Raw genomic sequence first — 14,952 nt, 5'->3', positions numbered from 1 at the left:
GCTCCTTCCCAGGGTCCTTTGCTGGCTCCAGTTCTTCCCTCATGAGGATGCCCTGGGCCTGAATTTTTACCCTCTTCTCTTTAGTTCTAAATCAAGGCAAATCTGGTTAATCTTACCTACTCCCTTAGCTCTAAATGTCACCTGTGTGGATGACTGCCGAGTTCCTATCTCCTGAGCTCTCCCTGAATGTGTAAGCTCACATGTCCAAAAGCAAACTCTCAACTCCATCTCCCCCACCGCCACTGCAGCCCCACTAAACCTCCTCCTCTCCTCTCTGCATCTCAACAGATGACACCACAACCAGTGCTCAAGCAAACACCTGGGAGTCACCCTTGAGTCCTCCAGCCCTCACCTCCTCCTGCCACGCACACAATCCATTACCATGCCCCAACAGCTCTGTCTCCAAAAATATCCCGAATCCAACCACTTCTCTGAGTCTCCACCTCAGACACCTTCCCCTCTCACCTGGGCACCTACGGTGGTTTTCACTCCAGTCCTCTACAGTTCATTCTCTACCTGGAGAGACCGAGAAAGAGCCGAGAATGGAGCTGTGGGGAACCCACATAAAGAAGATGCAGTAAGTGCTTCCCTGGTGGCACAGTGGTTGGGAGTCCGCCTGCCGATGCAGGGTTTGTGCCCCGGTCCGGGAAGATCCCACATGCCGCGGAGCGGCTGGGCCCGTGAGCCATGGCCGCTGAGCCTGCGCGTCCGGAGCCTGTGCTCCGCAACGGGAGAGGCCGCAACAGTGAGAGGCCCGCGTACCGCAAAAAACTAAAAAAAAAAAAAAGATGCAGTAAAACTGATGAAGTTAGTAGCTGACCTGACCAGACATGGGACAGAGCTCACAGGGAGGGAAGGAGAGAGGTGCAAAGGAAGAGAATCTTGGTTAAAAAGTCATTTCAAAGACAGGATTGTAGAGGGAGACCATCATTTCCAGGCAAAGGTGTGTCTGTGCGGATGTGCTGGCCGAGCAGAAGTGAGGGCCGTAACCACATGTGGACTGCACCATCCCTGTGGAAGCCACACCTACCCCGGACGAAGGCAGGAGACGAGGAGGAGAGGAAAACCATGAGCCAGGCGTCAGGTCCCTAAGGAACACGGACACCAACTAGGAGATCAACGGGAGACGACCTTCCAGGCCCTGTATGCTCGGTGTGCTGTCGAATCTAATATTTCTACCACACAATCTGTCACCTTCATCAACCCCCTCTCCCCTCGCTGCCTTCACAGCCCTCTTCTGGGGCCCCAATGCCTGGGCCACCAGAGAGCCTCATTAGTCCTGCCCCCTCTCATCCTGGACACTGCCGACAGATTAACCTCCCTAGATAATGGGTACTTCCAGTGATACTACTGCCCTGCTCAGAAATGTCCAACAGCTCCCCACAGCCAATCACATCATGTACAATCTCCTTCCCCTGCCATCCAACGCCTGAGTCTCCTAAGCAATGCTCGTTTCTAATCCCATCACCTCCTCCTCATGCTTCTGCACTCCAGGCAACTGGAACTCCTTTTTTTCAAGCACCCTTGGTACTTTTCACCTCCCTTCTATTGCTTCTGCTGCTCCCTCTTTCTGGACAGTACATCCTTCTCTCCCTCTGCTGAAACTGTAGCATGCAATACAGTTAAGAACACACTTTTGAAGTCAAACAGATCCAGATTCATATCTTGGCAACTCAAGTCCTAGTTCTGTGACGTTGTGCAAGTTAGTTAACTTTTCTGAGCCTAGGTTTCCTCATCTGTAATTTGGAGCTGAATAAAGTTGCCCCAGAGAAATTGAGAAAATCTCTGTAAAGCAACAAACACAGTAGCTGCCAGGGGAGGGCCCTCAAAGAGGCAGCTGTTATGTTTCATATCCTTTCTCTGTTCATCCTTCCCGGATGCCCCTTCGGAGCAATCTGTCCCTCGGTTGAGCCCTGTATCAATCACATTGTCTCCTCAAAGCATTCCTGCATTCTATGCCTTTATATCTGCATTAACGCCTTCTCTGCTCCTTAAAGGCAGTGACTGGGACTTGCCCACTTCTATATGTCCTCCAGCACTGAACACACAGTTGATGCAGGACTCTACAAAGCTTACTGAATGAAATTACCTTTAATTCCCCAGCAGACAAATACCAGCTCAGCTGTGGTGATTTTTCTAACTGTTCACAAGATCATACTGAGGAGGAAGAGAGGATAGGACCTGGGGAAAAGCAGTATTATCATCATCCTAGTAGCCAAAACATATCCCTGACCCAAAACCTATTGCTTCAAACAACACAGGAAACAACTGGTTGATTTGAGAACCTTCTAGAACAGAAGTATGTTTCGCTCTGGGTCTAATAACATCCAAGTGATTCAGGAAACATTTACTGGTATTAAAAATAACGAATGACGGCACTTCCCTGGTGGCGCAGTGGTTAAGAATCTGCCTGCCAGTGCAGGGGACACAGGTTCAAGCCCTGGTCCGGGAAGATCCTACATGCCGCAGAGCAACTAAGCCCACGTGCCACAACACAGCCTGAACTCTAGAGCCTGCGAGCCACAACTACTGAGCCCATGTGCCACAACCACTGAAGCCCGCGCGCCTACAGCCCGTGCTCCACAACAAGAGAAGCCACCACCATGAGAAGCCCGCGCACCGCAACAAAGAGTAGCCCCCCACTTGCCACAACTAGAGAAAGCCCGCACGCAGCAACGAAGACCCAACACAGCCAAAAATAAATAAATAAATTTATTAAAAATTTAAAAATGAATGAATGGAAAGGTTATCCCCTTACGGTCAGCTTGCAGAAGGACAACGTGATGCAGGGTCAAGGCCATCCTTTGGGAGTCAATGGTGCTCAGGATCTTGGCAGCTGCAGTCCCCAGCAAAGGCTTCCCATTGTACAGGGTGTAGTAAGTCAGCTCCGCGGGGTCCTTGGGTCCTGGCACCCGCTGCATCTTTACCATCTTTCAGAAAAAGACAGGCCATGTTTACAGGGCATCTTGCGTTAACTCTGCAATCACCTGGGCAATCAGCAGGCTGTCTCCCGACTGCGAAGCCTTCCATGGCTAAGTGGACCCATGACGTATATTTTAGACATCACCCTTCTCACACCTTCCTATCACCAACATCTCAAGAAACCCTGCTATGGCTGGAGGAGGGAGGAGAAAAGGGTTTTGAAAATATAAACATCTGGAAAGAACAGTTTCAGGCTGGAGAAGGAAACGTTGAAATGGTGATGTCTTCCAGCCTCCAGAGAACTCTGGCCTCATTTGAAACTAGGCCTCCACATTAATTCAGGGCATGTTAGGTTATTCTCAAACAAGATTTCTAATTTCAAATTCCTGCAATTGCCAGAGAGGAAAAAAAAAAATGAACTTATATGTCTGCAATTCAAAAGAACTCTGATAAAAGCAGTACTTGGAGACTCAAAGCTCTTTTTCTAAAATAACCTTTGTTGCTTTTTCTCACTGTACAAGTTATACATCGTCACTACAGAAAAATCTGAAAATACAAAAAAGCATCGAGAAATGAAATAAAATAAAAACAATCTGGAATCCTTCCACCACAAGCTAATTACTATTACCATTTTGTCTATTCTTTGTTTTTTCCACACAGGCCTTTTATTTATCATTTTACAAAATTATTTATCATACTCTCTATATAGTATTATATATTGCCATTTTTACTTGCATCCATAATGGGCTTAAATATAACAAAAGCATAAATGTTAACTTCTACACGGCATTCCAAGGCATGCCTCATAAACTTAGCCAATCCTTTATTGTTGAACACTTAAATTGTTACTCATTTTTCAGCATTGTAACTAACAATTGATAATCATTACAAATACAGAAAACATAAATTTAAAACCTACATAATGCTCTACTGTATGCATGTCTCTTAAACCTAACTAACCCTTCCTTTTTAAACATTTAGGTTGTTTTCAACTTTTTACTAGTGTAATTAACCATCGACAAACATTATGGCATAATATTTTCCAAAGTGTACATTACAGATTACGAGTTTCACAGGATATTAAAAGATGTTACAAAAATATTTATAGCAGCATTGTTCATATCATAGCAAAAAAATCTGAAAATTCAGAATTCACTAACAGTCGGATAGATACGTGAGTTATGGTACAGTCACACAATGCAATAGTATAGAGTCATGTAAATGAACTATGGCTCTTTGTATCAATATGGGTGAATATAAAAGCCTGATAAGGAGCAAAAGAAACAAATTACAGAATATAAAATGCAAAACCGAATGATGTACTACTTAAGGATACACATGAGGATGGTAAAATCTATACAGAAAACACAGGTGTGATTTAATACAAAATTCAGAAGCACAGTCAGCTCTGATGGGAAGGAAGTGAGTATGAATAATCAGAAAAGACACAGAAAAGGCCTCTGGGATAAGGTAACAGTAATGTTCTTACTCTTTGGGTTGTGGGTTCTTTTTTACTAGTGTTCTTTAAACTCTACATATTTTTATGCTCCTATGTATGTATGCTATAAACAATAATTAAAATAAATATTACTACAACCCAATAAAAAATGGGTTTTAAAAAAGTCTGACCAGACACTTCACAAAGGAAGATATCTGAATGGCCAATAAGCATATTTTTTAAATGCTCAATGAGGATATTCAATTTAAAACCACAAGTCGGGCTTCCCTGGTGGCGCAGTGGTTGAGAGTCCGCCTGCCGATGCAGGGGGCGCGGGTTCATGCCCCAGTCCGGGAAGATCCCACATGCCGCGGAGCGGCTGGGCCCGTGAGCCATGGCTGCTGGGCCTGCGCGTCCAGAGCCTGTGCTCCGCAACGGGAGAGGCCACAACAGCGAGAGGCCCGCGTACCGCAAAAAAAAAAAAAAAAAAAACGAACACAAGTCATCAATATCAACCACCAGAGTGGCTAAAATAAGAAGGGCTGACAACACCGTGTTGATGAGGAGGTGGGGTAACTCCACATCTGGTTGGTGGGAGTGGGAATGTCAAACTGTACACTTTGGGAAAAGGTCTGGCAGTCTCTCCTAGAACTCACATAGACCAACTCTATGACCCAGGAATTCCACTCCTACATACCCAAGAGAAATGAAAGCACATGGCCATGGAAAGACCTGCAGAAGAGGTTCATAGAAGCTTTGTTTATAATAGCTAAAAATTGGGAAAAGCGCAGGTGTCCATCAACAGAAGCATGGATAAACAAATGGTAGTATAGTTCATACAAGGGAATATTATTCAACAATAAAAAGGAATAAACTACTGAATAAAAGAACAACATGGATGAATCTCAAAAACACTACAGAGTCAAAAAAGCCTTGTACAAGAGAGAATATACTGTAGGATTCCACTTATATGAGGTTCTAGAACAGTCCAAACTGATCTACGGTATGGAAATGATATGTTATCAAATATAAAACAATAACATAATACATTGTTAATTGTAGAACCTACACGGTGAGTAAATGGGTGCTTACGTCATAATTTTTTCAACTTTTCTGTGAGTTTGAAAATGCTTATAATAAAATGTTGGGGAAATGTAGATATTATTATAAACAAGGGTCTTATTTGGCATTTAAAAGTAGAAACCAGTATATTGAAGAAAGTCAAGGAGATTTCTTTACTTGCAGGTTTTTTTAGAGTCTTTGGTATGCCAATATGCCTTTGGAATCTTCAAGAACATTCTACAGGATGCAGCCTTGCCCAAACTGCCCTGGCCAGAAAGCCCCTTTGCCTCTGGGCACCTTATAGAGTCATTTTCTGGACCCTCTCTGAGAAACACTGCTCTCACCCTTTCATCTTTGTGTTCATCTCTATCTCCTCGAAATGAATTTATAGGAGTAATGTTGTGACCATCTAAAAGATTCTTGTCTAAATTGCTCACCTGCCCTCCAGCAAGGTCATATCCATTTACTGTGTTTGAGGGTGCCCATTTCACTTGCAACCTCATCAACACGGGATAGTACCATTTTACTCATCTTGAAAATGGCATCTTGTGGTAGTTAAAACTTGCATTACTTTGATGACAAGAGTTAAATGTTTAAAAATGCTTACTGGTCATATGTATATCTTCTTTGGACTCAATTTCTCAAATACATCCACTAGAGAAATATCTTTAGATTCTAGACATTAAAATCTCCATATTCATGAAGGTGGCTCATCTTTACAAATGATCTGAGCCAAGATGAAGGACTTCTCTGGGTGAAGGATGATGTAAGCTGTGTAGGGTGAATTTTATTTGGGAAACTTGGGGGTGTTATTTCTGTCCCCAGTGGGAGAGGAGGTAGGAAGAGCGTTAGTATAACCAGGTACAAGGTGAATGAACATTCAAGTATCTAATAACTTCGCTCAATTTCAAATTAATAGCAAATTCTTCTTACCAAATTTCTCCAAGGATGATGTTGGAAGGTGGTCTACAGCCTCGGTAAATTGGGGATTTGCAGAAATAAACCCCTACTTACTTCACTCAGGTTTTCCAGGCAACGAAAGGGACCAAGCACACTGAGTACTCAGAAAAAAAGAGGAAACAGCATCTCACTGGGCTCTTTTAGACACTTAGAATGTTCTGGGTTTCTTAGGTTTACAAATAACACCAGCAGTGTAGGGTGATTCTTTCCTCTCCTTCAGCTGAGGCAAATCCCATTTCAACTGTCTGAAGCCCAGCAACTTCCTTTCTGTCATGTGGAAAAGTGTGAATTATAGGGCCCACGTGGACCCACAGAAGGGAAATCACAAACCTGGCACATGAAATTAACTATCGCTTTACCTCATGACAAGGCTGTCTCAGACCACAAAGATTTTTAGAACCAAAGCAACATCCAATAGGACAAGAAGCCAAATTCACCAACTGCTAACGGGGGGACCTGGAGTCTCCCTCAGGGGCGTGACGTTGACTAACATAGGGAAGTGTGTTCCAGAAGATGGGTCGTTTGTACTTCCAAGATTGCCTGGGGACATGATCTGCAGACACTGTGGTAATGTCTGCAATTTCCTTTAAAGCTTCCTCTTAGTTAGACACCATGCATGTGTGTTTGGGTTAAGTTACACACTAGATGTGGTCAATTACCAATCCAGGGGCAGTCGACTAGATCCCAGAAAATAAGAAGCCCACTTCCTAGAGGCAACTACCAGAAGCACTTCTGTAATTTGATACCTTGCTCAAGAGAGCTTGTTAATTAGCATAACAAATGTTAGAAATGGGTTCTCTTTTGGTGAAATTAGTGGTACTCAAGATACGTGGATTGGTCAGAATATGCTATAGACATTCCCACTCTTGCTTGAACTGGATGAAGAATCTAGAGAGGCTTAGAGCCTCTACCCTCAGGATGGCTACTGTCTCTGTCGGGTTCCCTCTGAAGCAGACTCTGAGATGAGTTGAATGCTTGTAATTTATTGGAGAGATGCAGGGAACCGACAGGGGGTGGAAGGGAGCTAACAAGGGATGCATTATGAAGCCAGTCACCACAGCGGGAAACTAAAGCGTAATTCTCTGTGGGAAAGCTCTGGCAATGATCCTAAAGCATACATTTCAGAATCCTCCCAGCCAAGAAGCAAGAGAGCTGTGGTATTTATACCTCCACCCCTGGTGAATTCCCAAGCGCTTCCGGCCAGCCGTGGCTGGGCAAAGTACGTTCTGGCATCTCAAGAGCAGCCCATCAATAAAGAGATGCTGGGAGTTCATCAGCATTCATCACAGAAATTAGAAGGGGGTTTGGGCAGGGCACCAGTGGTGTCTGCTACAGCTCCCTACCCTGAACCCCTGTGTGGTCACGTGTCCATTATAAACGTAGAGGGCTCTATTTGTGGAAACGGATTCGACAAGGCTAACAGAATCCCACACCTGTAAGGCTGATCGGTGTCTCTGCTGATCACAGTCATGGTGCTGAGAGGCCTGAAAGCTGGGACGTCATCCAGCCTCCAGAACAGGATGCAGAGGAGTTGCGCTTGCTTACTAATAGCCTTCTGTTTAATAAATATGTGCATGTGGGCAGCATTTCTTCCGAGACCTCCTTTCCCTACAGGCTAGTAGTCGGGAGAGCAGCTCTCAGCCTCCTTCATGATTTCGATGATTATGACTGTCACCCGCCCCCCCCCCCCCAAACCTAAGAGCAGTGTGGATGAACTGGCCTCATCAGCTTGCATGGTTCTCTTAGGCTCAGGAAGCACATTTCCAGACCCTTCTTATAAGACCCCCGTGACTTTGCGCACACCCACCTGCACGGTGTAGCTTCCCAGGGTGGTGGCCCGTTTAAACCGCCGGCCTTGTTGCTGGGACATCATGAACAGCTGGGCCAGGCGCTGCTCCATGACCCGGGCGAAGCTTTGGTTGTGCAGGCCCACCAGGGAACTGTCCACACCCTGCAGCACTGTGGACACAGGACACAGAGGGGCTGTCAGAGGAGAGGCTGCCTGCTGACTCGGAACCACAGCCGCCACCGCTGGCCCCCACCAGCCACTAAGGGCCATGGGCCCGACCCCACGTTAGGGTTTGGCCATCCTTCCCTCACTTTACCCTCACATCAGCCCCAGGAGTTAGGAATCGCTATTGACCTGTTCGAGATGCTGAAAAGGTTAAGTGACTTGTCTAAGGTCACACAGCTAGTAATCGGCAAAGCCAGGGCTCAAACCCGAGCCTGTGGAACCCCAAAGCATGCACTCTGTCCTTCACAAGCGGTGACAGGTGTAACGCTGCTGTATTAGGCCCCAACCTTATTTAAGATAGTATGTGTTGTCAGAGTCCATATGGGAATACAGCATCGCTAATGGGTACAACTACTTGGATTTTTGGTGGTTCCCACTCAGAAGCCCTGTCTCAGCGCTACCCTGATTTTACTTTTCCTTCCCAACAGCTCTGGTGAGAAATCTAAGCTCCACCCTGCAACTCAGCCCCTCCCACACGGGCAAACCACCCTGCTCGGTGTCCTCTTCCCTGTCTCCTCCATGGGGTCCTTTCAGGGCTCACCCCTAAAGCTGCCCAGGGCCCCTGGGGTCTCTCTCACTTGAGAGAAGGATCGTGTGATAGAAAGAGTGGGCTCTCTCAGTGCTGGCCCTTTCCAGTTGGGGGACTTTGGGCAAACCACCGGCCCTCTCAGAGTCCAAGTCCTTTTCTGTAAAACGGAATAAGAAGGGCTACATCACAGCAAATATATTTCTAGTGGGCTTTAAGGTTGAGATGAAATAAGATGTATATAGCAGCTTAGCATAGAGCCTGGTGTGCGGAAGGCAAATGAAACCCTCTCTTTCCATCCCTCCTTCACTGCTGGGCTTCACCCACATCCAGGGTGTCTTAATCAATGGGTTAAGGCGTTGGTGATGGAATTCCAGGCAATGGCTGGTGCACGGGAGAGAATTCAGTGAACACCAGAGCCGTCCAAAGGCTGCTGCGGTCAATTACCATGGGGGCGACTGCCTTTTGCTGTCTACCCCCAAAGCCAGCCCTTCCTCCGAGACCCCTGGGAAGAAGCACACTTCTTCCCAAACACACGAACACCCCCTCCAAACACAGTCATCCCTGAAAACAAAAATGCTAAAAGCAATTATCTTCTTAGACCAAAACTTACACGGGCTGGGAATGTAATACAAGGTTTTTCATTTAGCAGAGTTTGTTCTACTACAGTCCAGCCAAGGACCATTAATACCACCCGTCTACTGGGATCTGGCAATAGCTTGGATATAAAGACGGCATTGTTGCTATGATGGCATTCTAACAGGGCCAGAACACGCAACGGATGACAACGAGATACAGAGAAGGATGTTTAAACCAATCAAGAGAAAAATAAAACCCACAGCTGAGTCTTAGAAATCATTTCTTTGAAACCACAAATGCTAAATAATCCCCACGGAGGGCATAAAGCAGCTTTCCTTCCAGGGCCCTTATGAGGGACTCCCAGCTCAGCAGAACTCCTGCAAACAAAGATAAAACACTCCTGCACTTCCCACTGTGGCCCCTTGGAACCCTCCTGACACAGCTGTCAGGCTGAGGAAGGGCTGACCAGCCTCCTGACCCCAGAAGGAGAGCCCGTGTTCTTGCGCGTTCAAAGACACCCCTCCCGTAAAAGGACAGCGCCAACTGCTGAAGGATTACTTCTACACTGGTCTCTCCTAACTGGTGGACAAGAGCAAGAGAGGGGACACAGGATGGTCGAGGGACGTCATCATGGGTTACTTTACAGGAATCCCAGAGATGATGCAAGGGCAGACATCAAAGAAGAGAATAGTAGAAGCCTTCAGGTGACAAAAACATCCTGGAAATAGATAGTGGTGATGGTTGCACAACACTATGAATGTACTTAATGCCCCTGAATTGTACACTTTAAAAATGGTTAAGGGCTTCCCTGGTGGTTAAGAATCCTCCTGCTGTGCAGGGGACGCGGGTTCGAACCCTAGTCTGGGAAGATCACACATGCCGCGGAGTAACTAAGCCCATGCGCCACAACTGCTGAGCCTGTGCTCTAGAGCCTGTGAGCCACAACTACTGAGCCTGCGTGCTTCAACTACTGAAGCCCGCACGCCTAGAGCCCGTGCTCCACAACAAGAGAAGCCAATGCACATATATACACTACCAAATGTAAAACAGATAGCTAGTGGGAAGCAGTCGCATAGCACAGGGAGATCAGCTCCGGTGCTTTGTGTCCACCTAGAGGGGTGGGATAGGGAGGGTGGGAGGGAGACGCAAGAGGGAGGAGATATGGGGATATATGTATACATATAGCTGATTCACTTTGTTATAAAGCAAAAACTTACACACCATGGTAAAGCAATTATACTCCAATAAAGATATTTAAAAAAAGAGAGAGAAGTCACTGCAAGGAGAAGCCTGTGCACCGCAACAAAGAGCAGCCCCCGCTCATCCCAACTAGAGAAAGCCCGGGCAGAGCGACAAAGACCCAACGCAGACAAAGATAAATAAATAACTGGTTTTTTAAAAAAAGGTTAAAACGGCAAATCACACTTTATGTTTATTTTACCACAGTTTTAAAAATTGAGAAAAAATACCTCCAGGGAAGTACAGGAAGCTGTACAGGAAGTACAGCTCTGTGGGAACCAGCCACAGAGCTACACGGAATCAACTGGGCAGCTCCCTCATGCCTCGTGGCTCTATTTGCAAAGACGATGTGTCCTTCTCGAGGCGGCTGGGGAAGAGCAGAGGGTTGGAGCCAGGGGCCTGGGTTTGAATCCTGATGCCCCCTTACCGAGTGTCTTGAGCAAGTTGCCTCGTTTCTCTGGGCCCCAGTTCCTCATCAGAAGACACGGTTATCATAAGCTCCTCCTGACTGTATCATTGCAAAGAACAGTATACTTTATACAAAAACGCTTCCAGCATAGTGCACTTGAGAGGGGGGTGCCCGTAAACAGTAGCCGTTGTTGCTCAAACGCGCCTCCTCCTTCACTAGACACATCCTCACCAGAGGAAGGAATTGCCTGGAAAACACAGAGCTGTGTTCCAGCACTGTAGCTCCTTTCCTTTTCCCTGAGAAGCACGGTGGACCTCAGGCTCCTGGCCCTCTCTGCCCGCCTGGAAGGGAGTGGAAAGAGGTGTGTGCCCAGAGCTTTCACAGAGACACGGAAGCAGTAGCGGGGGTTGGACCCTGGCACGGGGGCCCAGGAAGACCGCAGCCCCTCCGTACATCAGCCAGGGCCCTGGCCACCCACCCTTACCCACCACTGATTCAGCTCAGAGGAGGCGGGCAAGTCCCAGCTGTGTTCCTAGGAGCTTTGTCCAGAGGATTTGGTGGCTGTAACATCACTGGTCTCTCATTCCTTCTTTGTTTACGATTGCACTGGGCTCTAAGATTCCAACGATCAGGCCAAGTGAACTCAAGTTAAGTTGTTTTACTCATGGTTGAATCTCACATACTCAGAGCCAAAAGAACCTCAATCCTCAGCTCACATCTTTTCCTGATTCTAAAGGTGAGCACGTGCTGCCTAGTGGGTCTAAGTTGACTTGCTCAAGGACACACTAGGTTAGTCAGTAGCAGAGCTGAGACCAGAAGAAATCCTGTAATTGCTGGGTCTGGGATATTTTGACTCTGGTAGGTGAAATAAAGACAGATGAATAAACCTAAGAGGGGCTCTCACCTCCGTCAGGCAGCAACATTAAGTCTGTACATTTCTACCCCGCCTCATATATACACCCCTGACTGCAGGATCCATGAGAGCAGGGTAGCCGCTGGGTACTCTGTAAAGAGGGGCTGCAGGAGTCACCCTAAGCCAGTGATTTTCCACCACAGCGGGACCCACACTCAGGGAGGGGAGAAGTGGATAGTGTGACAAAACATATTTAATATAAGCTTAGTCGGAAAACAGATGAAAACATGTTAGGCTTTTACAATACAAATTACAGGAAGAAAGTTGCTTCAAATCCTCTTGGCTGTTAGCAATGAGCAGAAGACAGGATGCCCAGGATGAATATCTGGGCAGACAGGTTATTCTAGGGACTGTAGGTTTGAACAAGTGCTGTCTTCATCTCTCAGTTCCTAATCTCCTACCCCTTCTGGAAAAGATGGTTAAAGTAGGTGGTGGCCGCCCATGGGTCTAGAAAGTGGTTATGGGCCAAAGGGAAGGCAGGAGGGTCATCCTGAGACCTGGACCTGTCCCCTCTTCCCCCGCAAGCACTAATCAACTGCTCCAATCAGCCCCAAACACAGTGATGGGTGCCACTGTGTATGCTGATTACCAACAGGCAGCAACAGTGATAACAAAGTTGGATACGTAGGTGAGTGGGCAGGGGTCAAGTCCCAGAAGAATCCCGAAAACAAGACCATGTATGGAGCTTTTTATTAAGGTTATGTCACTAAAACAGAGGCAGGGCAAGACACAGGTACATGAGGAAAGCATGAAACAGGAGTCTGTCAAGGACAGGATGTTTTATCATTGAATGTAAATCTTAAAAGTTAAGAGAAGGGAGGAAATGGCTACAAGTTAAAAAACAGCATTCCGTGTGCAGGAAACATGATTTTGTAAATGTTACATAACCTGCTGGTTTCCAAAATGTGTTGCATTGTCTCTCTCGAGCATAAACTCTGATGGGTTGTTGTTGTTTCCTTTGTAAACGTTTCTTTAGTTGGCCTTCTTAGCAGGTAAAATAATCTCTACAAATCCACGGCTTTGCAGGGGAGAAAGAAATGCAATTTTCTGCAATTTAGGAGAGATCTTGAGCGAGCTTCACCAAGCTCCTTGGTTAGTATTCCAGGCAGCAGCCCATCTACTGCTTGTTTAGGACAGCAAGGGAGGGAGGAGACAGTCAAGGGAAGAAGGCGGTTTGGGAGGGCCTGCTTGTTCAAGCACATCTTCCAGGACTTGCAAAATCTTCCTCCCTCCTTGTAATGGGCTGAATTGTGTCCTCCCACCACTCACATGTTGACGTTTTAACTCCCAGGACCTCAGAATGCGACTGTATTTGGAGATAGGGCCTTTCAAGAGGCAATTAAGATAAAATGAAGTCATCAGGGTGCGGCCTAATCTATACGACTGGTGTCCTTATAAGAAGAGAAAACTGGGCTTCCCTGGTGGCGCAGTGGTTGAGAGTCCGCCTGCCGATGCAGGGGACATGGGTTCGTGCCCCAGTCCGGGAAGATCCCACATGCCGCAGAGCGGCTGGGCCCGTGAGCCATGGCCGCTGAGCCTGCGCTCTGCAACGGGAGCAGAGGCCACAACAGGGAGAGGCCCGCGTACCGCAAAAAAAAAAAAAAAAAAAGAAGAAGAGAAAACTAAGACACAGACATACACAGAGAGAAGATGGCCATCTACAAGCCAATGAGAGAGACCTCAGAAGAAAACAACCCAACTGACACCTTGATTTTAGACTTCCAGCCTCTAGAGTTATGAGAAAATAAATTCCTGTTGTTGAAGCTCCCCCAGCCTGGGGTACTTTGTTACGGCAGCTCTAGCAGACTAACACCCTTCCGTCCCTCCCCTTGAAACTGAGGAGGACCTTGTGGGGCTCCTGGGCATGGAAGCCTTTCTGTCCCCCCTTTCTTGTAGGCAAGACTCCAGCCTCCGTGACCTTCCCTGGGTTCCAAAGGGCAGATTTCCAAGAGTCGCTAAATCAAGGGAGAAGCAGCCAAGAGACCACCTGAGGCGAGATTAAAGGGACCAGAGAAGCTCATCAAGATTAGGAGACCGACCACCTGAGATGAGAGTAAAGGCATGCAGACCCTGCACACACCCGAATCTTATCAGCAACCCCACCCTTGAACTATTGCTATAAAACTCCTCATCAAATCCTCCCGGGTTGGGACACATAGTTTTTCAAGGCAGGAGCTTGCTGTGTTCCACTTTGCCTGGCAAAGCAACGAAGCTATCCTTTTCTACTTCACCCAAAACTCCGTCTCTGAGATTCAGTGTGTCGCCCGTTACAGAGAAGCTGAGCTTTTTTTCTTTTTTTTTGCGGTACGCAGGCCTCTCACTGTTGTGGCCTCTCCCGTTGGGGAGCACAGGCTCCGGACGCGCAGGCTCAGCAGCCATGGCTTACGGGCCCAGCCGCTCCGAGGCATGTGGGATCTTCCCGGACCGGGGCACGAACCTGTGTCCCCTGCATCAGCAGGCGGACTCTCAACCACTGCGCCACCAGGGAAGCCCGAGAAGCTGAGCTTTTGGCATCAGCCTTTATGGCCCGGTTGGTCACTTTTCCTCCTACAAGCATCTGTCCTCTCTCTCCGCTTCCAATCCTTGCTTCTCTAATTTTCAGAGCTACTGTCTGGCTTTTGAAAAACACAAGCAAAAATTTTTTGCTGTTTCATAAATCTCAGCTGGGAAATGTCAAGGAAGAAAAAAGGAAACTGCCACCCAAACACCCTTTTACTTCCATCCACCCTCACTGTCAGGACACGCCCGGGCTCCACCAGGATCAGCGCGGGGGTGCCGGGGAGAGAGAAAAATGCATGCCTGGCATTCCTCTGACTTTCATTTGGGTTTTGTAAAGCAGTGCAGAAAGTCCTACGGTCTTTAAATGATCTTTAAACAAATAGACAACCAT

At 47.0% G+C, this 14,952-nt stretch overlaps 1 protein-coding gene across 2 annotated transcripts in view; it reads right to left on the bottom strand.

Annotated features, from left to right (window-relative positions):
* Positions 1 to 14,952, bottom strand: part of KIAA1549L (KIAA1549 like) — a gene marked incomplete at both ends in the record, with an annotated part of 278,395 nt that overhangs the window by 97,004 nt on the left and 166,439 nt on the right. For both annotated transcript variants that reach the window (XM_082843999.1, XM_082844000.1), the window contains 2 exons: positions 2,759 to 2,930; positions 8,190 to 8,341. In XM_082843999.1, coding sequence (XP_082700125.1) covers positions 2,759 to 2,930; positions 8,190 to 8,341 — 324 coding nt within the window. The remainder of the gene's footprint in view (positions 1 to 2,758; positions 2,931 to 8,189; positions 8,342 to 14,952) is intronic.

This window comes from Leucopleurus acutus, assembly GCF_964270905.1.
Source record: "Leucopleurus acutus genome assembly, chromosome: 8".
Lineage (NCBI taxonomy): Eukaryota > Metazoa > Chordata > Mammalia > Artiodactyla > Delphinidae > Leucopleurus > Leucopleurus acutus.
The sequence above is the reverse complement of the archived record's forward strand: the minus strand, read 5'-3'. Positions and strand labels throughout refer to the sequence as shown.